This window comes from Mus caroli, unplaced genomic scaffold, assembly GCF_978045245.1.
Source record: "Mus caroli unplaced genomic scaffold, Mus_caroli_1 scaffold_19, whole genome shotgun sequence".
NCBI lineage: Eukaryota > Metazoa > Chordata > Mammalia > Rodentia > Muridae > Mus > Mus caroli.
Window position 1 is genome coordinate 86,970,052 of NW_028227274.1, and position 16,910 is coordinate 86,986,961.

A 16,910-nucleotide genomic window follows, 5' to 3' on the forward strand; every position below is an offset into this window, starting at 1 on the left:
GGAGCTTCATTTAAGCTCTAGTTCCATTCTTGACTGTCGACATGGCCTACTTAATAGGAAGTTTGATCACTTACACCTGTAATTTGTCCATCTCCCTGTTTATTCATCCATCTGGATGGTTCTAGACTCTTTGCCTTTGCAGCTGGACTCTGCAACAAAGATAAAGTGCCTCTGAAGAGACCCCATCTGTTTTGTTATCTCATCTCCAGAGAGTCTATTTATTTTCTATCAGCTTCTCAGCTTTGTCCTTCTAGGCCTATCCAAAGCATCTCAAATCCCCTTGCCTCTTAAATTCTCCATTGCCATTCTATGTCCTACGTATATACATATATAGATACATATATACATATATGTATTTACTATGTGATCTGTAGCATATGTAATTATTATTCAAATAAATGCATTGTTGTGGATTAGTTATAATACTTTGTCTTAATTTAACTGTCAAAAGTCAAGCTTGCAGATGCTGAGGGTCCTTGCCACCCAGCTGACTTTGACTGGTAATAAAGAATTGCCAAACAGGCAGGGAGACTGAGGCAGGGCATTTAGATTGCTCGGGCAAGGGACTGAGAAGGAGAGAGGAGAATTGCCATGATGGAAGAACAAGAACAGACTTAAAGGCCCACATACATGTAAGATTTTGGGAAAGTGGCCCTATGGGCCACTCCCTCACTTATGTCTGGGATAGCAGAGATGAAATACAGATTTTTTTTTTTTTCGAGACAGGGTTTCTCTGTGTATCTCTGGCTGTCTGGAAACTTACTTTGTAGACCAGGCTGGCCTCGAACTCAGAAATCCGCCTGCCTCTGCCTCCCAAATGATGGGATTAAAGGCATGCGCCACCACTGCCCGGCGAAATACAGATTTTTAAAAGATGTTAACTCAGGAATACTGGAGGGGAGTGTGTGCTAGCAGTGGGGAAGTTTAGAAGTACCCAACCATTGAGCTAGTCAAGGCATATCAAAATTAACTGTAGTGTGTGTGTGTGTGTGTGTGTGTGTGTGTATGTGTGTGTGTGTTTCATTCATGAATTCAGAGCTCTTGGGCAAGAGCCAAAGCATATTAACTATTCACTGCTACATTGTGTTATTTGGCCAAGGTCATCAAGAAAAGTGGGACTATCTGGCTTCTAATGAAAGCACCATACCTTGTGAATTTATTTTTAATAAATTCTGACATCACAGAAAATCATATAAGTGTTTGTATATGTTTCTGACATTGCAAGGGAATGACAACATAGTTCAGCATCATTACAACATGTACAAACATATCATTGTTATGCATGACCACTACTTATTTCTGGAATTCTTTAATCTTACAAAATTTAAATACTGTAACTGTTACTCGTGTGGATGGAGGGTTTCTGTTGCAGGTTCCTGGATTCATATGAACAGTCTTAGAAGGGGATATGAGGAAGGTTTTATTGGGGTTAAAAACAAAAATAACAGGTTAGGAGAAAGAAAGTTATGCTTTCTAAAATAGAGTAAGAAAGCAGGCAGGCTCAAGTAGTGGAAGTCTGTGTGTTGCTTCAAGGGAGGAGCTTTGTGGGTGCATAAAATACATATACTATGTAGTCATTGTCTTTTTGCTGCAGTAAAATTCCTGATAAAAGCAACTGGAAGAGGCAAGCTTTTACTCTGCATCATCATTTGAGGGTAGATAGAGTCCACCCTTCCTGCCAGGGAATCATGGTGAGAGGAGATTGAATATGCAGCTGGTGACATTGTGTTCCCAGTCAGGAATAAGAGATAACTGCTTGTGCACAGCTCACACACTTCTTTCTTATTGTCTAGGATCCCAGCCCATGCAATGGTGCCATCCATAAGCAACACAAGACACAGAGCTACTGACAGGCACCCTTAGAAGCTAACTTAATACAAATAATTCTCCACAGGAATATCCAGAGTGAACCTAATATTGATCATTTCACACAAGCATGTTCAGATAATTATCTACTACGTAATTTTGGATTCTGTCAAACCAACTGTCTTAGTCAGGGTTTCTATTCCTGCACAAACATCATGACCAAGAAGCAGTTGGGGAGGAAAGGGTTTATTCAGTTTACACTTCCATATTGCTATTCATCACCAAGGAAGTCAGGACTGGAACTCAAGCAGGTCATGAAACAGGAGCTGATGCAGAGGCCATGGAAAGATGGTCTTTACTGGCTTGCTTCCCCTGGCTTGCTCAGCCTGCTCTCTTATAGAACCCAAGACTACCAGCCCAGTGATGGTCCCACCCACAAGGGGATCTCCCCCCTTGATCACTAATTGAGAAAATGCCTTACAGCTGGACCTCGTGGAGGCATTTCCCCTACTGAAGCTCCTTTCTCTGTGATAACTCCAGCCTGTGTCAAGTTGACACAAAAATAGCCAGTACACCAACCAATATTAACCATCCCAATAATTAACAGTCATATTTTAGCTTAAGGGCTGGTCTTTTTTTAGGCTGTAAAACAGGTCTTGATACAGGAGGCCCTACCTTTTTCTTTACCACTGAATCACTTTCTAACTACATCTTAAAGGATGTTCTTTTGAAAATGAAATTGATTGCTCAGTGGTTAAGGGAAATGGCTGTTCTTCCAGAGGATATGGGTTTCATTTTCCAGTACCCATGTGGTGGGTCACAGCCATCTGTAACTCCAGGTCTAGGTGATACAAAACCCTCTTCTGACCTTTGTGGGCAAGTGTACATGCAGGTGGTGTGCAGACATGCGTGCAGGCAAAATACTCATACACATAAAAATAAAATAATAAAATAAAATAGGTTTTGAAAAGGAAATTAAAATATTAGACTTTTTAAAAAAGTGCATTGTTGAAGTCTGTGGACAAGGCAAGCACTGATGATGGTTAAGGTTGAGTGTCATATATGCTTTGGAATTAAACATGACTTGTGAGCTGCTTTCATTCTCTTGCTTGAGATAATGTTCAGAAAAGGAGCACTGTCTCTATGCAGGTGTTCTTCTTAGCAACATATTTTTGTTTTCTATCTGTGCTGCCATTTATGCTTTTTAGCCACTAAAATGTAAGACAAATCTGGGCCAAGAGGCTCGATTTTTTTTCCCCCATGCCTTCTTAACTTTCCTGTATGTCTAGCCTGCATAAATTCTGTCTTCTGTCTCTATGAAGTTACTATTTTAAAATCTTCACAGACTAGAAGTAGAGATGAAATGGAGGGAGGGGATGGTCACTGAGTGTGAGCAGACTTCTAAGCCTTGGTGGGATTTCACTTAAGATGCCAGACACCCCTGGTCAGATGAAACTTCTGCCAAGTCAGTGGCTTCCACTAAGCCAATGGAAATTTTAAGAATGAATTTCATGGACATGGGAAGCTCACTTTAGATAAGGGTTTTATTATAGGGTTTTAGGTGGGAGGGTTAAGAGAAAGAAGGAAGACAGAGTTGCTGTGTAGCTAGAGGGGCTCTCAGCAAATGGGGGACTACTAGATTTCTTTTCAAGGGGCTTTTATAGGTCTTAGAACAGAAACTGGGTTGAAGTATGTGGAGATGTTTAACCCAGGTACCTCTCAGTTTCAGTCACAGCATATAGACATATATGGCTTCTAAGCACTAAAGTTCATTTGGGAACAATGAAAGAATCCAGAACTAAACTAGAGGGCCCTTCTGGCCTTTTGGCTTCAAGACAGGACAGAACCAAGTACATTTTCTATTTCTGGCCAAAGACAAGAATCTTTTGAGGTTTTTGTCCTAAACTGCTTCACCAGTTTCTATCTCCTTATCTCACCAGAACCACAGAACTCATTATTTTGTGAGAGGCCTAGTTTTGCTATCCCAATATAGTAAAGGTTTGTTGACATTATGTAGCACTGCCAGAATTCAATTTTAAGATTGAATAGTGTTTCATTATACATATGGGCCACATTTGTTTACCCATTCATCTGCCAATGGAGAATTGCATTTCTACCACTCGCTGCTATTTGAAAAGTAGTGCTGAGAACAAAGGTTTGCAAGTATCCGTTTGAATTATTGCCTTCAGTTCTTTTCAGTATATACCCAGAAGTGATAATGTTAAACCAAATGATAATTATATGTTTGTACTTTTGAAAGGTAGCCATACTTCTTTCCATAGTGGCTATACCATTTTTACATTCCTTTTGGAAGAACACATATTTTCCAATTTCTTGACATCATTGCTAAAACTTGTTATTTTGTGTTTACTTTGATGATTGGCTTTGATGGGTGTAAAATGCTGACATACTGTAGCACTAGGGAGCCAATCTAGGCCTTACACAAGCAGGCACAGTGCCATTGGGCTCTTTCTCCACATATTTATTGTGGCTTAGATATGCATTTTTTAATGACTAGTCATGTATGATAATAAGATCTCCTTGTGTGCTTATTCGCTATTTGTATATCATCTTCGGAGAAACATCTAGACTTTTTTTTTTTCTCTTTTTCATGCCGGCTTGCTTCCTACTCCAAATTCATATGTTAAAGCCCCAATCCTCATGTAATGGCAATTCAGAGGTGAGCCTTTTGAGAGCTAGTGAGATCATGAAAGTCAAACCCAAGGGAGTGGATTAGTATTTGTAAGTGACTCATGTCAAGAAGGATCATCAGGAGAAGGGAGCGACTGCCAAGCCTGATGACCTGAGTCTGATGCTTGGGATACAATAAATAGAAGGAGGGACCAACTTCTCCCAGCTGTCCTTTGTATCCATTGGAGCATTGAACACACACACACACACACACACACACACACACACACACACACACACACCAAGCATGCACCACCATAGGTCAGTGGACAAGGAGCCACGGTGCCCCACCCTACAGCTTTATGTGCCTCCTAGGAGGCCTGCTCAAAGGGTTACAATATTTTTGGTACAATAGTTTATCTGGTAACCAAGGCAGCTACTAAGTACATGGTCTGCAACTGTAGACAAAAAGGTGCCTAACATCTTGGGTGGGATGGAGCAGGAGAGTATGATATTTCATCCTACTTCTCATAACAATGTGAGATTTAGGATTTATGAATTATTTTGGAGTGTAAGACAAGGAGGGCTTGTGCATATTCAGGAGTAGAATTTCTAGTTTGTGTGACAATTCTGTTTACATTTTTGACTGCTTTCCATAACCCTCCACTACTTTATATTTCTAAAATGAATGTCTGACGTTGCTAGTTTCTCCAAATGCTCACCAGTAATACTATGCCTCCCCATTTTCTAATGCAGCTATAGTATATTTCTGTCTTGTTGATTCATATTGGGTGCCTTCCCATGCATTTGTTGGCCATTTACTTGTCTTCTTGGGAAAGAGTCTCTTCTGATCCTTAGAAGATTTTAAATGGAATTTTTGTTAAGTTCGATTTATTGTTGTGTTTAAAAGTTTTTAAAAATAAATCTAGGACAATATATCTCTATGTGATGTATAATTTGCAAATATTTACTCATGTTCTGTGGACTGGGTATTCGTTTTCATAGTACTGTCCTCATAAACACAAGGAATTTTTTTGAAAAACAATTCTTAGCCCACAATCATAAATATTTAGAGCTGGTATTTCTACTAAGAATTTAATAGTTTGTTCTGTGGGACATACTGGACAGTTATCCACACAGTACAAGGGAGGATGACTCATACCTTTAATGTAGATCTCTAGTTATTCTCCTCATTTAAAAATTTTTCTTTCCCAAAGAATTGTTTTGGTGCATTAGTTCAGATAGCCAGTTAATTATGAATGTATTTATTTCTGATTTATATAATTGATAAATCTGTGTACTCACTGTACAGTGGAAGCAAGACTCAAAACACAAGGCTTTGCTCCTGGAGATGTAATCATCTTTTGTTCTGATCTTTCCACTTTAAAATGGCATAAAATATTTATCAGCTTTCTATTTTTGTATTGGGAGGATAAGTTGGAATTTTATGATGCTTTAAAAAATTAAATATTGTGTGAATTAATGGAATGAAGTTATGGTGCTTGAGTTGGATAATTCATAAGTGGGGAATGGAACCTCAGGCTTCAACCATTTTTTTCTTCTTAGGGATCAGTATTATTAATAAACTGTGACTTTTATTCTTAAATAACATAAACTGGCATTTGGGTAACTTTTTGAAAGTCACACAGAACATAGGTTTGCCAGGAGATAATGAATAAAACTTCTACACAATTGTTGGTCTGAGCCTCTTCTGTTTAGGAATCTTTATTGTTTGCTCTTTTTATATGTTGTTTTCATAAATAAATTAGGATTCCAATTAATTGCTGGAGGTTGGGAAAAGATATTCTCTTGAAGCCAATAATGTTATCCATATGAAGAAACGAGGAGAGAATGCATTCATTTTCTTTCACTGAAAGTGGTGCCTGACTGTGGCTGCACAAATAAATGACTGTGAGATTATATGCAGCTCTGTTTTTGAAGTCCTTGAAACTTAAGGGTCAAGATCCACCAACAGCAAGGCAACTATCTTTTACCTACTTCATATTTCCATCCAGAGTGATCAGAAGCATCCCTGCCAGCTCATAAATAAGATATTCTAGAGTCACAGTATCCCTGAACTGCCTGTGTGGAATTCCCACCCTCCTGAACCAAGATAACTTCTCTGGCATTCAAACTTTGACCATATCTGTTTCCTTGCCTAGGTACCTTTGCCAGTCCTTTTGGCAACCCACTGAAAGACAGTTAAGGGCTGTGGATGACCATAACATCTCTGATCATCTTTGAGATATGATGACAGAGTTGTCACTGATTGATTTCACTGATCTTAGTAATGTTCAGCCTTACCTTTTTTTTTAAATTTTTCTTTTCTTTTCTTTTCTTTTCTTTTCTTTTCTTTTCTTTTCTTTTCTTTTCTTTTCTTTTTTTTTATGCCAGAAAACGTTGGAAATGAGCATTTTCTGAAGCCAGGTATACTCATGACTACAGCCACAATAGTGAACAGAAAGGATTTTTACTGTGGGTGTGTGCTTTTTAAACAGTAGAACTAAGAAACTGTAGATTGATTTTTTTTTGAGGGAGGATTATCAGATCAATACTTAGTTAATACAATATAAACAATAATCACATTTTAGATGAGTTTCTTTGTTTTGAATGCAGTAAAGATTTCTTAATGCTTTTGTCTCATTATAAAAGCCATTCAGGATGAATATTCTTATTTCGAAAATCAGAAATCCCAAATTCTCCAATATCTGAAATTTGGGGTACAGATGTTGCATAGTTATTGTGAAGAGTTGAACACCTCAAACTGATTTCATGTATAAAAGTGTTGTAAAAGGGCTGGAGAGTTGGCTCTGTGGCTAAGAGTGCTTACTGCTCTTTCCAAGCATCTGAGTTCTTATCCTAGCACCAACAGCAGGCAGCTCAACATCTCCAGCTCCAGGAGATGCAATGCCTCTGAAACCTATTCATACATCAAACCACACATGCTCTCTCTCTCTCTCTCTCTCTCTCTCTCTCTCTCTCTCTCTCTCACACACACACACACACACACACACACACACACACACACACACACCCACACACACACACATCATATGTACATCACACATACCACACACATTACACAAGCACATCAGTCACATACACATTACACACAAATATCACACAGATCACACATGAAAATGTATAAAATTACCTTTAGACTATTTTCAGAAAGTACATATGAAATAAAATTTCTCACTAGGCTTTGGCTCCATACCCAAACTAACTCATTATGTGTAGATAAATGTTCCAAAATCAATCAATCAACCAACCAACCAACCAATCAATCAATCAAAAAACCTAAAATACAGAATGTATTTTCTTCTAACCATTTTGGAGAATGGATAATTTTATTTAAACCCATGTAAACTCAACAATCACAACATTTAAAAAAGTAAAATATTCATAATGGTTAAAAGTGCAACAAACAGACCTTTTTATAGTCATATCTCCCAAATCGAGGTAAGGCAACATGCTTATGTTGATATTTTCCCTACAGGATTATTACCTTTTATCCACTGAGTAACTAGTCATCCAAGACTGGCTTTTAGAAATACCATTGGCAAGCTATTCCCATTATTTCTGCATATGGTCAGGAGGAGTTCTAATCCACAACTATATGTTTTGTGCTTGAGTTGACTGCTCAGTTTTGAAGTTATGTAATGTCCTTCGAAGTTTTTACTTTGGGTGTGTTTGGCACATTATTTATGAGGTGCTTTGGTGCAGAGGTGGAAGAAGGTAGCTACACTTAAATTTTGGCCAAGCAAGCTGTTTAGGCAGAGCCAAGTGGAGACTTGTTTAAACATACAACTATGTTTTTGCCTGGAGCCAGAGGGTCAAGAATGAGAAGTTATTGTGTTTTCATAAGTACTGGGCAGCTGCTGTGGGGCTGAAAGGGCTGGGAGGAAAGATCAGAAGGCCAAATAGAAAATATTTAGAAACTAGCAGCAACCTTTCTATCCTTTTCTTTTTCCCAAGTAAACTGGTCTCATTTCTCACTTTCTTGTTTCTGCCACATTTCCTCCAATACTCTTTCTTATAGATATTTCCTCATCCCACTTTTGGGACTGAGTAAATTTTTATTTATGATTCAACTCAGATTTCACTTGTTTATCGAAAACACAAACACACGTGCCTGTGCGCGTGTGCGCGTGAACACACACACACACACACACACACACACACACACACGGACAGATAAAAGCAGTACTGTTCCAAGGAGACAAGAAACAGAAAACTAGTTCTTTAGTCTTAGTATTTGGTGTGACTTGAGATAGGTACTTCTCTGATTTTTAAATTTCTTCTTTTGCAAGAAAAGTGTGAGTTATCTATTTTGATTGACATCCCCTCCCTTCCTAGGAAATCGAAAAGATTACAATAAAATGTTCCTTAAAATATAAATAATTTTATAAATTTAACTTTGTCGTCACTCTTATCTATCGTTTGCAATTTCTTTTCGTTGAGATTGATTACAGCATATGTAAGAAAAGCATGGAAAACGCACTTGGAAAGCATTCGAATAGAATCTTTTCAGCCTGTTCCTTTTTTTCTTTTCTCTTGTTTCTCCCCTCGCATCCCCCCCGCCCCCCCCGCCACACACACACACACACACACACACTCACACTCACACATTCTTGCTTGTTGCTTGAGGTTAGGCATCCTAGGCGCTGAACTTTGCAGTTACATTTTACAGCTTGAATCATTTAATAATCAGGAAGAGAGTGGGAAGATCAACTACACAAAACAAAACCCAAGCTCTAGAAGCTAAACATTCAGACTGGCACGATCTGAATAAATCCCACCCGGAGCCTTGGGCTGTCGCTAGGTCCTAAGAGCCCGCTTCACAGCCCGCGTCTGAAAGCAGGAACTCAGTACCAAGGAGCGAAGGGGCGTGTACGGAAATTCTGTAGGCAGCAGGCCTGAGCCAGGACTACAACTCCCCACATGCACTTGGGCGGAAGATGGTTCTACCTCTTCTTGACTCCTTTATTCCTTAGGCTTTTTAGAATGGAGATTGAGGTTTAAGGAATGAGCCTAGAAACATAGAGATGTCGTAAGCTTGTGTGGTGACGGAAGCATCGGGAACATTTCACCTAATGCTCTCTACTCAAGGGGTGGATAGCTTAAACACGGTGGAACCTCTGTTCGTTTCGGCCGAGTTTCCGGAGGATATTAATTATGAACGGATTCTGTGGCGCGACGGTTTAATTCTCCGGCGGCGACTGATTGTGGCGGAGAGATGGTTCTGGCGGGGCTCATCAGGAAGCTCGGTAACTGTCGGTGTTGCCCAGGGTCAGAAGAGCCCTCAGGTCTTGGCTTGGTGGTGCTGGGTTCCGGAGGCCGGGTCGCGCAGGTCACCGTTCCGAGTCCCTGCTTGTCCAGAGTTGTCCGCTGACCTTGCTCACACTGTATAATGCTCGGCCACATCCAGCGCACCTGCGGCTTAGTTTCATCCTGCTTTCTCTCCAGGGGGTGGGAGGGATCGCGCACATTTAGAATAAGTTATGAGTGGGTCGTCTTTTCAGAATCGCGAGATAAAATTACTTTGTGCCAACTTTTCTGACAGGCCATCAGCTGGCGGAGATCAGGGAACGCGCCCTCAAAAGTATCCTGTGCAAGATTGAGCACAACTTGATCTGCTATGCTGACTTGATTCAGGAAAGGTTGCTTTTTCTCCATTTGCTCGAATGGTTCAATTTCCCATCTGTCCCAATGAAAGAGGAGGTTCTGAACTTGTTAAGCAGATTGGTTAAGGTAACGTCGTTTTGAAATAAAACAACCATGGTCTAAGTTAACTGTAGTATTTATTGACATACTTGGCATTCATATTTTTGAAGACACCAAAAGATGTTGAATTTTAATTCATCTGGGTAGGCATTGATCGTCATTTGTTATAATAGCTTATCTCATGTTGTACTGTTCCTTGAAGTAGAACTACTAAGGTCTGGATTTTTTTTTTTTTTGATTATTTGCCTCCCATTTTTCTTCATTTTCCTGATATTTCATGTTAAAATTAGACGTTTCCAGCATTAAAAGGAGCACTTTAAGTACGTCTAAGTAACAGTGAATATAATACTATTTCATGAAAAATAATGTTTTCTGTTCCTATTACCTACATTAAGAGTAATTTAATTTTAAGGACCAATGTCAAATGTCAATATGAGTTCCGTCTCTTTAAGTCATTATCATCAGGGGGGAATTCTAATGACTTTGGCACTTTGATAACAGTAAGGAGACTAAGATAGTGTCAGTAGAGAAAAGTAACTTACCTTATATATAAAAGAAAGGCATGGAAGTAGAAGAGATCCTATGACACAGGGGCCAGCCTGTGTGTGTGTGCTCGAGCATGTGTGCTTGTGATGGAAAGACAAAGTACAATGATGAGTATATGTGAAAGTGCCATAATGCAACCCATTTTTTAAGGTGACTATATTAGCAATAAAACATTTAAAAGTAAAAGAGGAATTGGTAGTGTTTATTTTTAATGCTCAGAGTCCTGTCTTTCTCTTGAGTATAGCTCTCTCTTAAGTTTGTTTTCCTTTATATGTGATTCATGGACGTTGTTTATAGAGTACAGCAATGCAGTTTGTTTTCCAAAACATGAAATATTTGTTACACTAAGATTGCTATGTTTTGATTGTGGTAAAATGAAGTTTGGAGATTTCCATGTTCATGGCTATTCTCAAGAATATTTCTTTTACTGTAGTATTCTCCAGCCGTCCAACACTTGATTGACCTTGGTGCAGTAGAGTTCTTATCTAAGCTCCGTCCAAATGTGGAGCCAGCAATACAGGCTGAGATTGATGGCATTCTCGATGGACTTTTCATTCTTCCTTCAGAAGTTCCTGTACTGTCTTCTTCCAGTTACCACACTGATCAAATTGGTAACCTCTTAACATTTGTGTGTGTGTGTACATATCTGTATATGGATGTATGTGTGTGGATGAATGTCAGCCTTGACATAACTTGAAGATAGAGGACACTTGTGGGAGTCAGTTCTCTCTTCCACCAGTGTAAGTCCTAGAGATTAAATTCAGACTGTCAGGCTTGGTGGGTAGTCCCTTTACCAGCTGAGCCACCTTGCCAACCCATGTCCCTTTTTTTTGACAATCTTTTCCTAAGCATATTCAGTGAGAACTAAAGCAAAAGTGGGAGCTATAAATTTGAGTAGTAAAGTGAAGGGAGATAGACTAAGAAACACAGGGTGGGGGGCAGTCATCATTTGATACTTTTAGCAGACTCATCATATTTGGATATTTTCAATCTAAGTAGTAACTGTATTTACCTTACAGTGAAAGAGAGGAAAAAGCACCTTTCTTGGAACTTGGCTAAACAGTCTTTTTATTTATTTATTTTTTCCTTTCTTGTTTTGGAAAATACAATAGTCAGAGAATTAGCTTGATTGCTTTTTAAATTTTTATTATTTATTTAGTTTTAATAATCATTGAAAGAGTGAGAGAAAATAACACATTTTAAGATGGATAATTCTTGTTTTAGCAGGTGAATTAATAACACAGCAAATAATGTATTTTCTTTTCAGAATTGTCACAACAACCTGAAGTCTTAACAGGATATTTTCCCCAAGACAAAAGTAATTTCCAGCAGATGGAAGTACCACCAGGGCCAGCGGGTGTGTATACATAGGGAAATGTTTGGCTGGTAAATAAAAAGATCCACACTGGCTCAGCCAGTGTGCAGTGTGTGTGGTGTGTGTGTGTGTGTGTGTGTGTGTGTGTGTGGCCTATGTATGGTTTCTGCTCTTGTAAAGACCTTCCGGATGATTGTTTGTAGTGACTTATATTAGTTTGTTTTCTATTGCTGTGATAAACATCATGACTAAAGTGATGTTTTTGATTGGGAGGAAAGGGCTCATTTCATCTTATAGCTTATAAGCTATCATGAAAGAAGTCAGGGCAGAAACTCAAGGCAGGAACTGAAGCAAAGACTTTAGAGGAATGCTTGCTATTGGCTTGTTCTTCATGGCTTTCTCAGACTATTTTCCTATACCACCCAGTACTACCTTCTAGGGTCTGGGCTCTCCCACATCAGTGATTAATCAATAAGATGCCCTACAGACAGTTTGATGGAGATATTTTCTCAATTTTTACTTAACCCCCAAATAACTAGCTTGTTTCATGTTGACCAAAAGTAACCAAAACATGACTAGTTGTACTGTGTCTGATTGTGTTCTTAGCGCCTCATCTGTCAGAGAACTTTCGGATTGACCTTCTCTTTACATTCCTTCCTAGCAGATTTTATATATATGTTTACTGTTTGTCCACTACCTAGTGTAATAAGTTGTGACAGCCCCTCTTTCTCAGTATTTGAAACAATACTAAAAATATATTAGGCACCCAATGTGGATTCTTCAAAGGAGTGAATGAATACTTACCAAGCAACAATGAGATTTGGTATCATCTAATGCGGTAGGGACACTACCATCACCTGTCTACAGTGGCTCAAATACAGTTAGTATAGCATAAAACTTGACCACACAGACTTAAATCCTAGTGTCCCTATTTTACCAACTAAGACACTGACAAAAGTTGAAAAGTTTGTCCTCGGTTACAGGGAATAGTTAAAAATTGCACAAGTTAATATTGTATTACATGTTATAGTTGAGATGAAAGGATGTGCTAAAGAGAGTGTCTGCTGATATCAAGAATCAAAATAAACTTAATTTAGAACCCTCTGCTTTTAAAAAGCTTTCATGGCAACTTAAAGGTGGAATAACAACATAAGGGAACAGGTAGCATCTAAAACCGCTTTAAATGCTATACTTCCTCTGTCTGGAACAGTAAGGAATGTTTGACGCATATTGTTTTCACACCATCATATTTGATTGTTAAGTTTTGCTGTTCCTTTAACAGGAAACCAGGCTGTGAAGTGGCTGAGGTTCTCTGTGTTTCCTTGGCTACCCCTGACCACAACAGACAGACATGTTCTCTCTTCCAATGAAAGGTACAGAGCTGATGTATTACAGGTCTTTTTGGTTCTTTGTAACAATGGAATCTGATAGTTATCTGTATGTTTTCTTCTGGAGAAGGTTAACAAGTTCTGCAATGTGATTTTTGAGTAAAATTGTTGCAAGTCTTTATCTTTGAGCCCATTTTTTTCCTAGATAGGGTATGTAGCCCAGGCTGGCCTCAAGCTTACTATATGTAGCCAAGGATAACCTTGAACTCCTGCTGCTCTTCCCTCCATCTTCCCCCTAATATTTGCTGTGATGATAAGCATGTTCTGTGCACCTGGGTCACACCCAGAGTCTTCTGTGGTTGGAAGCTTACACAGTCTTTTATGATGTGTTATCTCTAATTGTGTAGACTGTCTGATTGAGTATTTCTGGTGCCCTTCATGAAGAGCAGTGGGAAAACTAAATATACTCTGTTTGGTTGAATATACTTTAAAACATGGGCTCCATGGGGAGGAAAACAACAGTGTTAAGAAGGTTGGAGATGGCTGCACCAGTCTTCTCTAGTGTGTATTGATTTTAAGTTAGGAAAATTTATAAAAGGAGAGGGGCTGATTTTATAAAAGCTTGCAGTCTGTTTTGTTGTTTTTTATTTTTTTAAGGCTTATTTTTAGGATGGACTATGTATAGTGGCACATACTTTTAGTGCTGGGACTCTTGAGGCAGAGTCAGGTAGATCTCTCTGAGTTTGAGTCTAGCCAGGGTAAGATTGTGAGACCCTTAAAATTTTTTAAAAGAAAAAGTTTTATTTGTCATTTTAATTAACTTACGGTGTCTGTGTGTGGGGTTGTGCACGTGCCAGAGAAGTCCATAAGATGGCATTCAGTCCCCTGGAGCAGGATTTAACAGGTGGTTGTGAGCTGATTAATGTGGGTGCAGGGAACTGAAATTGGGTCCTCTGTAAGAGCAGCATGTGCTCTTGACTACTGAGCTATCTCTTCAGTCCCAGATAGTGGTTTATATATGTGCGTATGCATGAATTTATTATGTATAAGAGTTCTGCCCGCATGTATGCCTGCATGCCAGAAGAAGGTACCAGATCTGATCATAGATAGTTATGAACCGCCACGTAATTGCAGGGAATTGAATTCAGGAACTCTGGAAGAGCAGCCAGTGCTCTTAACCTCTGAGCCATTTTTCCAGCCCCAAAATGGTGTTTTTCATATTCATATTTACTTGGTATAATTTAATTGAATTCATAATAACTGAATTGTCTCTTTTTATAAGGTATGAGTTTAGATGAAAAATCAAATTTGAAAGGCAAAATACAGGAGATTATGGTAATGCTTACATCATTATTTTAGAGCAAAGTTTTGAAGAGGTCCTGCCTTCCTTAGAATGGTTTGAGGGTGAATTATTAATTGTGAATCAGTACCTAAGGAATCAGTAGAATAACTCTAGCTGAGTTCTCGAGGTTGATTGTATACAGTTGCTGCATCCTTAGGAAAGTGGAAGCTAAGGGTTTGGGATGAAAGGACATCTAGAATAGGGAAGATGACTGGAGAATCGAATTCCCAGAAATTACTACTATACAGGCTATCATTTCTTTTCCTTTTAATTAGAAAATTGTATTTGACTTACCAGTCCCATTTGGTAGAGTTGTGATAGTCTTCACAGTCAGCAGTTAATGTGATGTAGTTTCTGTTCCAGAGTATGGTCTAGTGGAGGATGCAAAGCAGTCACTAATTTAAAAATGTGGGTATATAGAAGTACCTCCTCAGAGTTGCCTAGGAAAAGATAGGAGGATACATCCAGGGACAAGTGATGCCTCTGGTGGGGCTTAAGGCGTTAACAGAGACGTTATGCCTGTAGGTTACACAGGCAGGTGTCCATGTATTCTTTCTGACGTCTAGCTCTGTTGTCTTAGCTCTTTGAGAAGTAGTAACCACACACTGATCTGGAACACCTGTGAGCTTCTCAAGGACGTGATCATGCAAGACTTTCCTGCTGAGATTTTTCTCCAGAGGCCAAAGATTGTTCAGGTAAGCATCTTCTGTAAGTTTTAGGCTTTAAAACAACATTTTATCTTATTACAAATTAGTGAAGTGCACGGCAGAATAAGAGTCCTTGGGGAGAAAACTTGTATTAATTTTAATTTTAAAAATGAAGTATTGAGTTACTTAAACTGCCTTCTCTCTAACTTATCTGGATAGTTACTGTTCTTTTAGTGGACAGTAGTCTCATTTAGTACTTTCTGTCAAGTCTGTCTATCTCAAATTCTCATTTTTTTGGATTTCTTCTTTAAATTTAAAGTTTTAAATTTCTATATCAGGGTGTGGAGGTCAGAGGGTCACTTTATAGAATTGATTCTCTTCTTCCACCTTGATGTGGGTTCTGAGGACTAAGCTTAGGTTTCCAGGTTGCATGGCATGTGTCTTTATCCACTGAGCCATCTCACCAGCTCCATTTACTCTAAGAGAGAGTAAGCTTTGGAAGAATGGGCAGCAATAACCTTTGTGTTTAGTATGCTGTATGTTTAGAGAATAATGCTGAAATACATTATCAAGATCAATATTGATTACCCTTTCCTTTTATGCAGTCTCTTTCCCTGCAATAGGGAGAGATCCAAGTGGGGATTGTAACATACCTGCAGCATCTCCTAATACCTGAGGGTTCTCTGTTGTCAGTCAGGCTAAATGGACCCCAGTGATCCAGTGATCGGCAGTGTGGGTGCTTTCCATCATAGATGGCAAATGGAAACAAAAGAGCTGTTTATTACTGAAGCCTGTAAAGTGCTTCAGATGCGTGAGGTGCAGAGGACTTGCTGTGATTCAGTGAGCTGTGACTCTGTGTGCTGTGTAGTGAGTGTCCTTAGTGAGAAACACTTTCCTTCCAGATGGAAGATACTGACTGCTTCAGTCAGCTGTTTTATTATTTGTACTTATTTACTTTTTTTTTTAAAGATTTATTTATTGATTATATGTAAGTACACTGTAGCTGTCTTCAGACACTCCAGAAGAGGGAGTCAGATTTCTTTATGGATGGTTGTGAGCCACCATGTGGTTGCTGGGATTTGAACTCCAGACCTTCGGAAGAGCAGTCGGGTGCTCTTACCCACTGAGCCATCTCACCAGCCCCCACTTATTTACTTTTTATTGTATGTGTATGGGTGTTTTGTCTGCATGTATGTCTACACCATGTGCTGTGTGCCCCTGGGGCCTATGGAGGTCAGAAGTGGGCATCAGGTTCCCTCGAACCTTAACCCTGATAGTTGTGAGCTTCTATGTGGGTGATGGGAATTGAACCCAGGCTCTCTGCAAGAGCAACACATGCTCTTAACTTGTGACCCATTGCACCAGACCTAGTCAGCTTTTAAATGTCACTGTGAGATGATGTCTGGTTGTGTTGCCTAGGTTTGTGTCAGATTCACATGGGCTCAAGTGTACTGAATATCTGGGTAGCTGGTACTGTAGCAGGCATGAGGTGCCACCTTGACTTGTTTAATTTTATCACCTTTAGACATTGTTGGATTTTGCTGTAATTTTTGCCAGTATCTTTTTTC

General features: G+C 39.1%; 1 protein-coding gene across 2 annotated transcripts in view; it reads left to right on the top strand.

The window, feature by feature from the left end:
* Window positions 1-9,459: 9,459 nt before the first annotated feature.
* The window catches only part of Rttn (rotatin), a 155,401-nt gene continuing 147,950 nt past the window's right edge, over window positions 9,460-16,910 (top strand). For both annotated transcript variants that reach the window (XR_015046039.1, XM_021150514.2), the window contains exons 1-6: window positions 9,460-9,707; window positions 10,004-10,191; window positions 11,144-11,321; window positions 11,978-12,067; window positions 13,308-13,398; window positions 15,276-15,390. Coding sequence is in view for 1 of the 2 variants with exons in the window: in XM_021150514.2 (XP_021006173.1) it covers window positions 9,677-9,707; window positions 10,004-10,191; window positions 11,144-11,321; window positions 11,978-12,067; window positions 13,308-13,398; window positions 15,276-15,390 (693 nt within the window). In the remaining variant the exon portion in view is untranslated. The remainder of the gene's footprint in view (window positions 9,708-10,003; window positions 10,192-11,143; window positions 11,322-11,977; window positions 12,068-13,307; window positions 13,399-15,275; window positions 15,391-16,910) is intronic.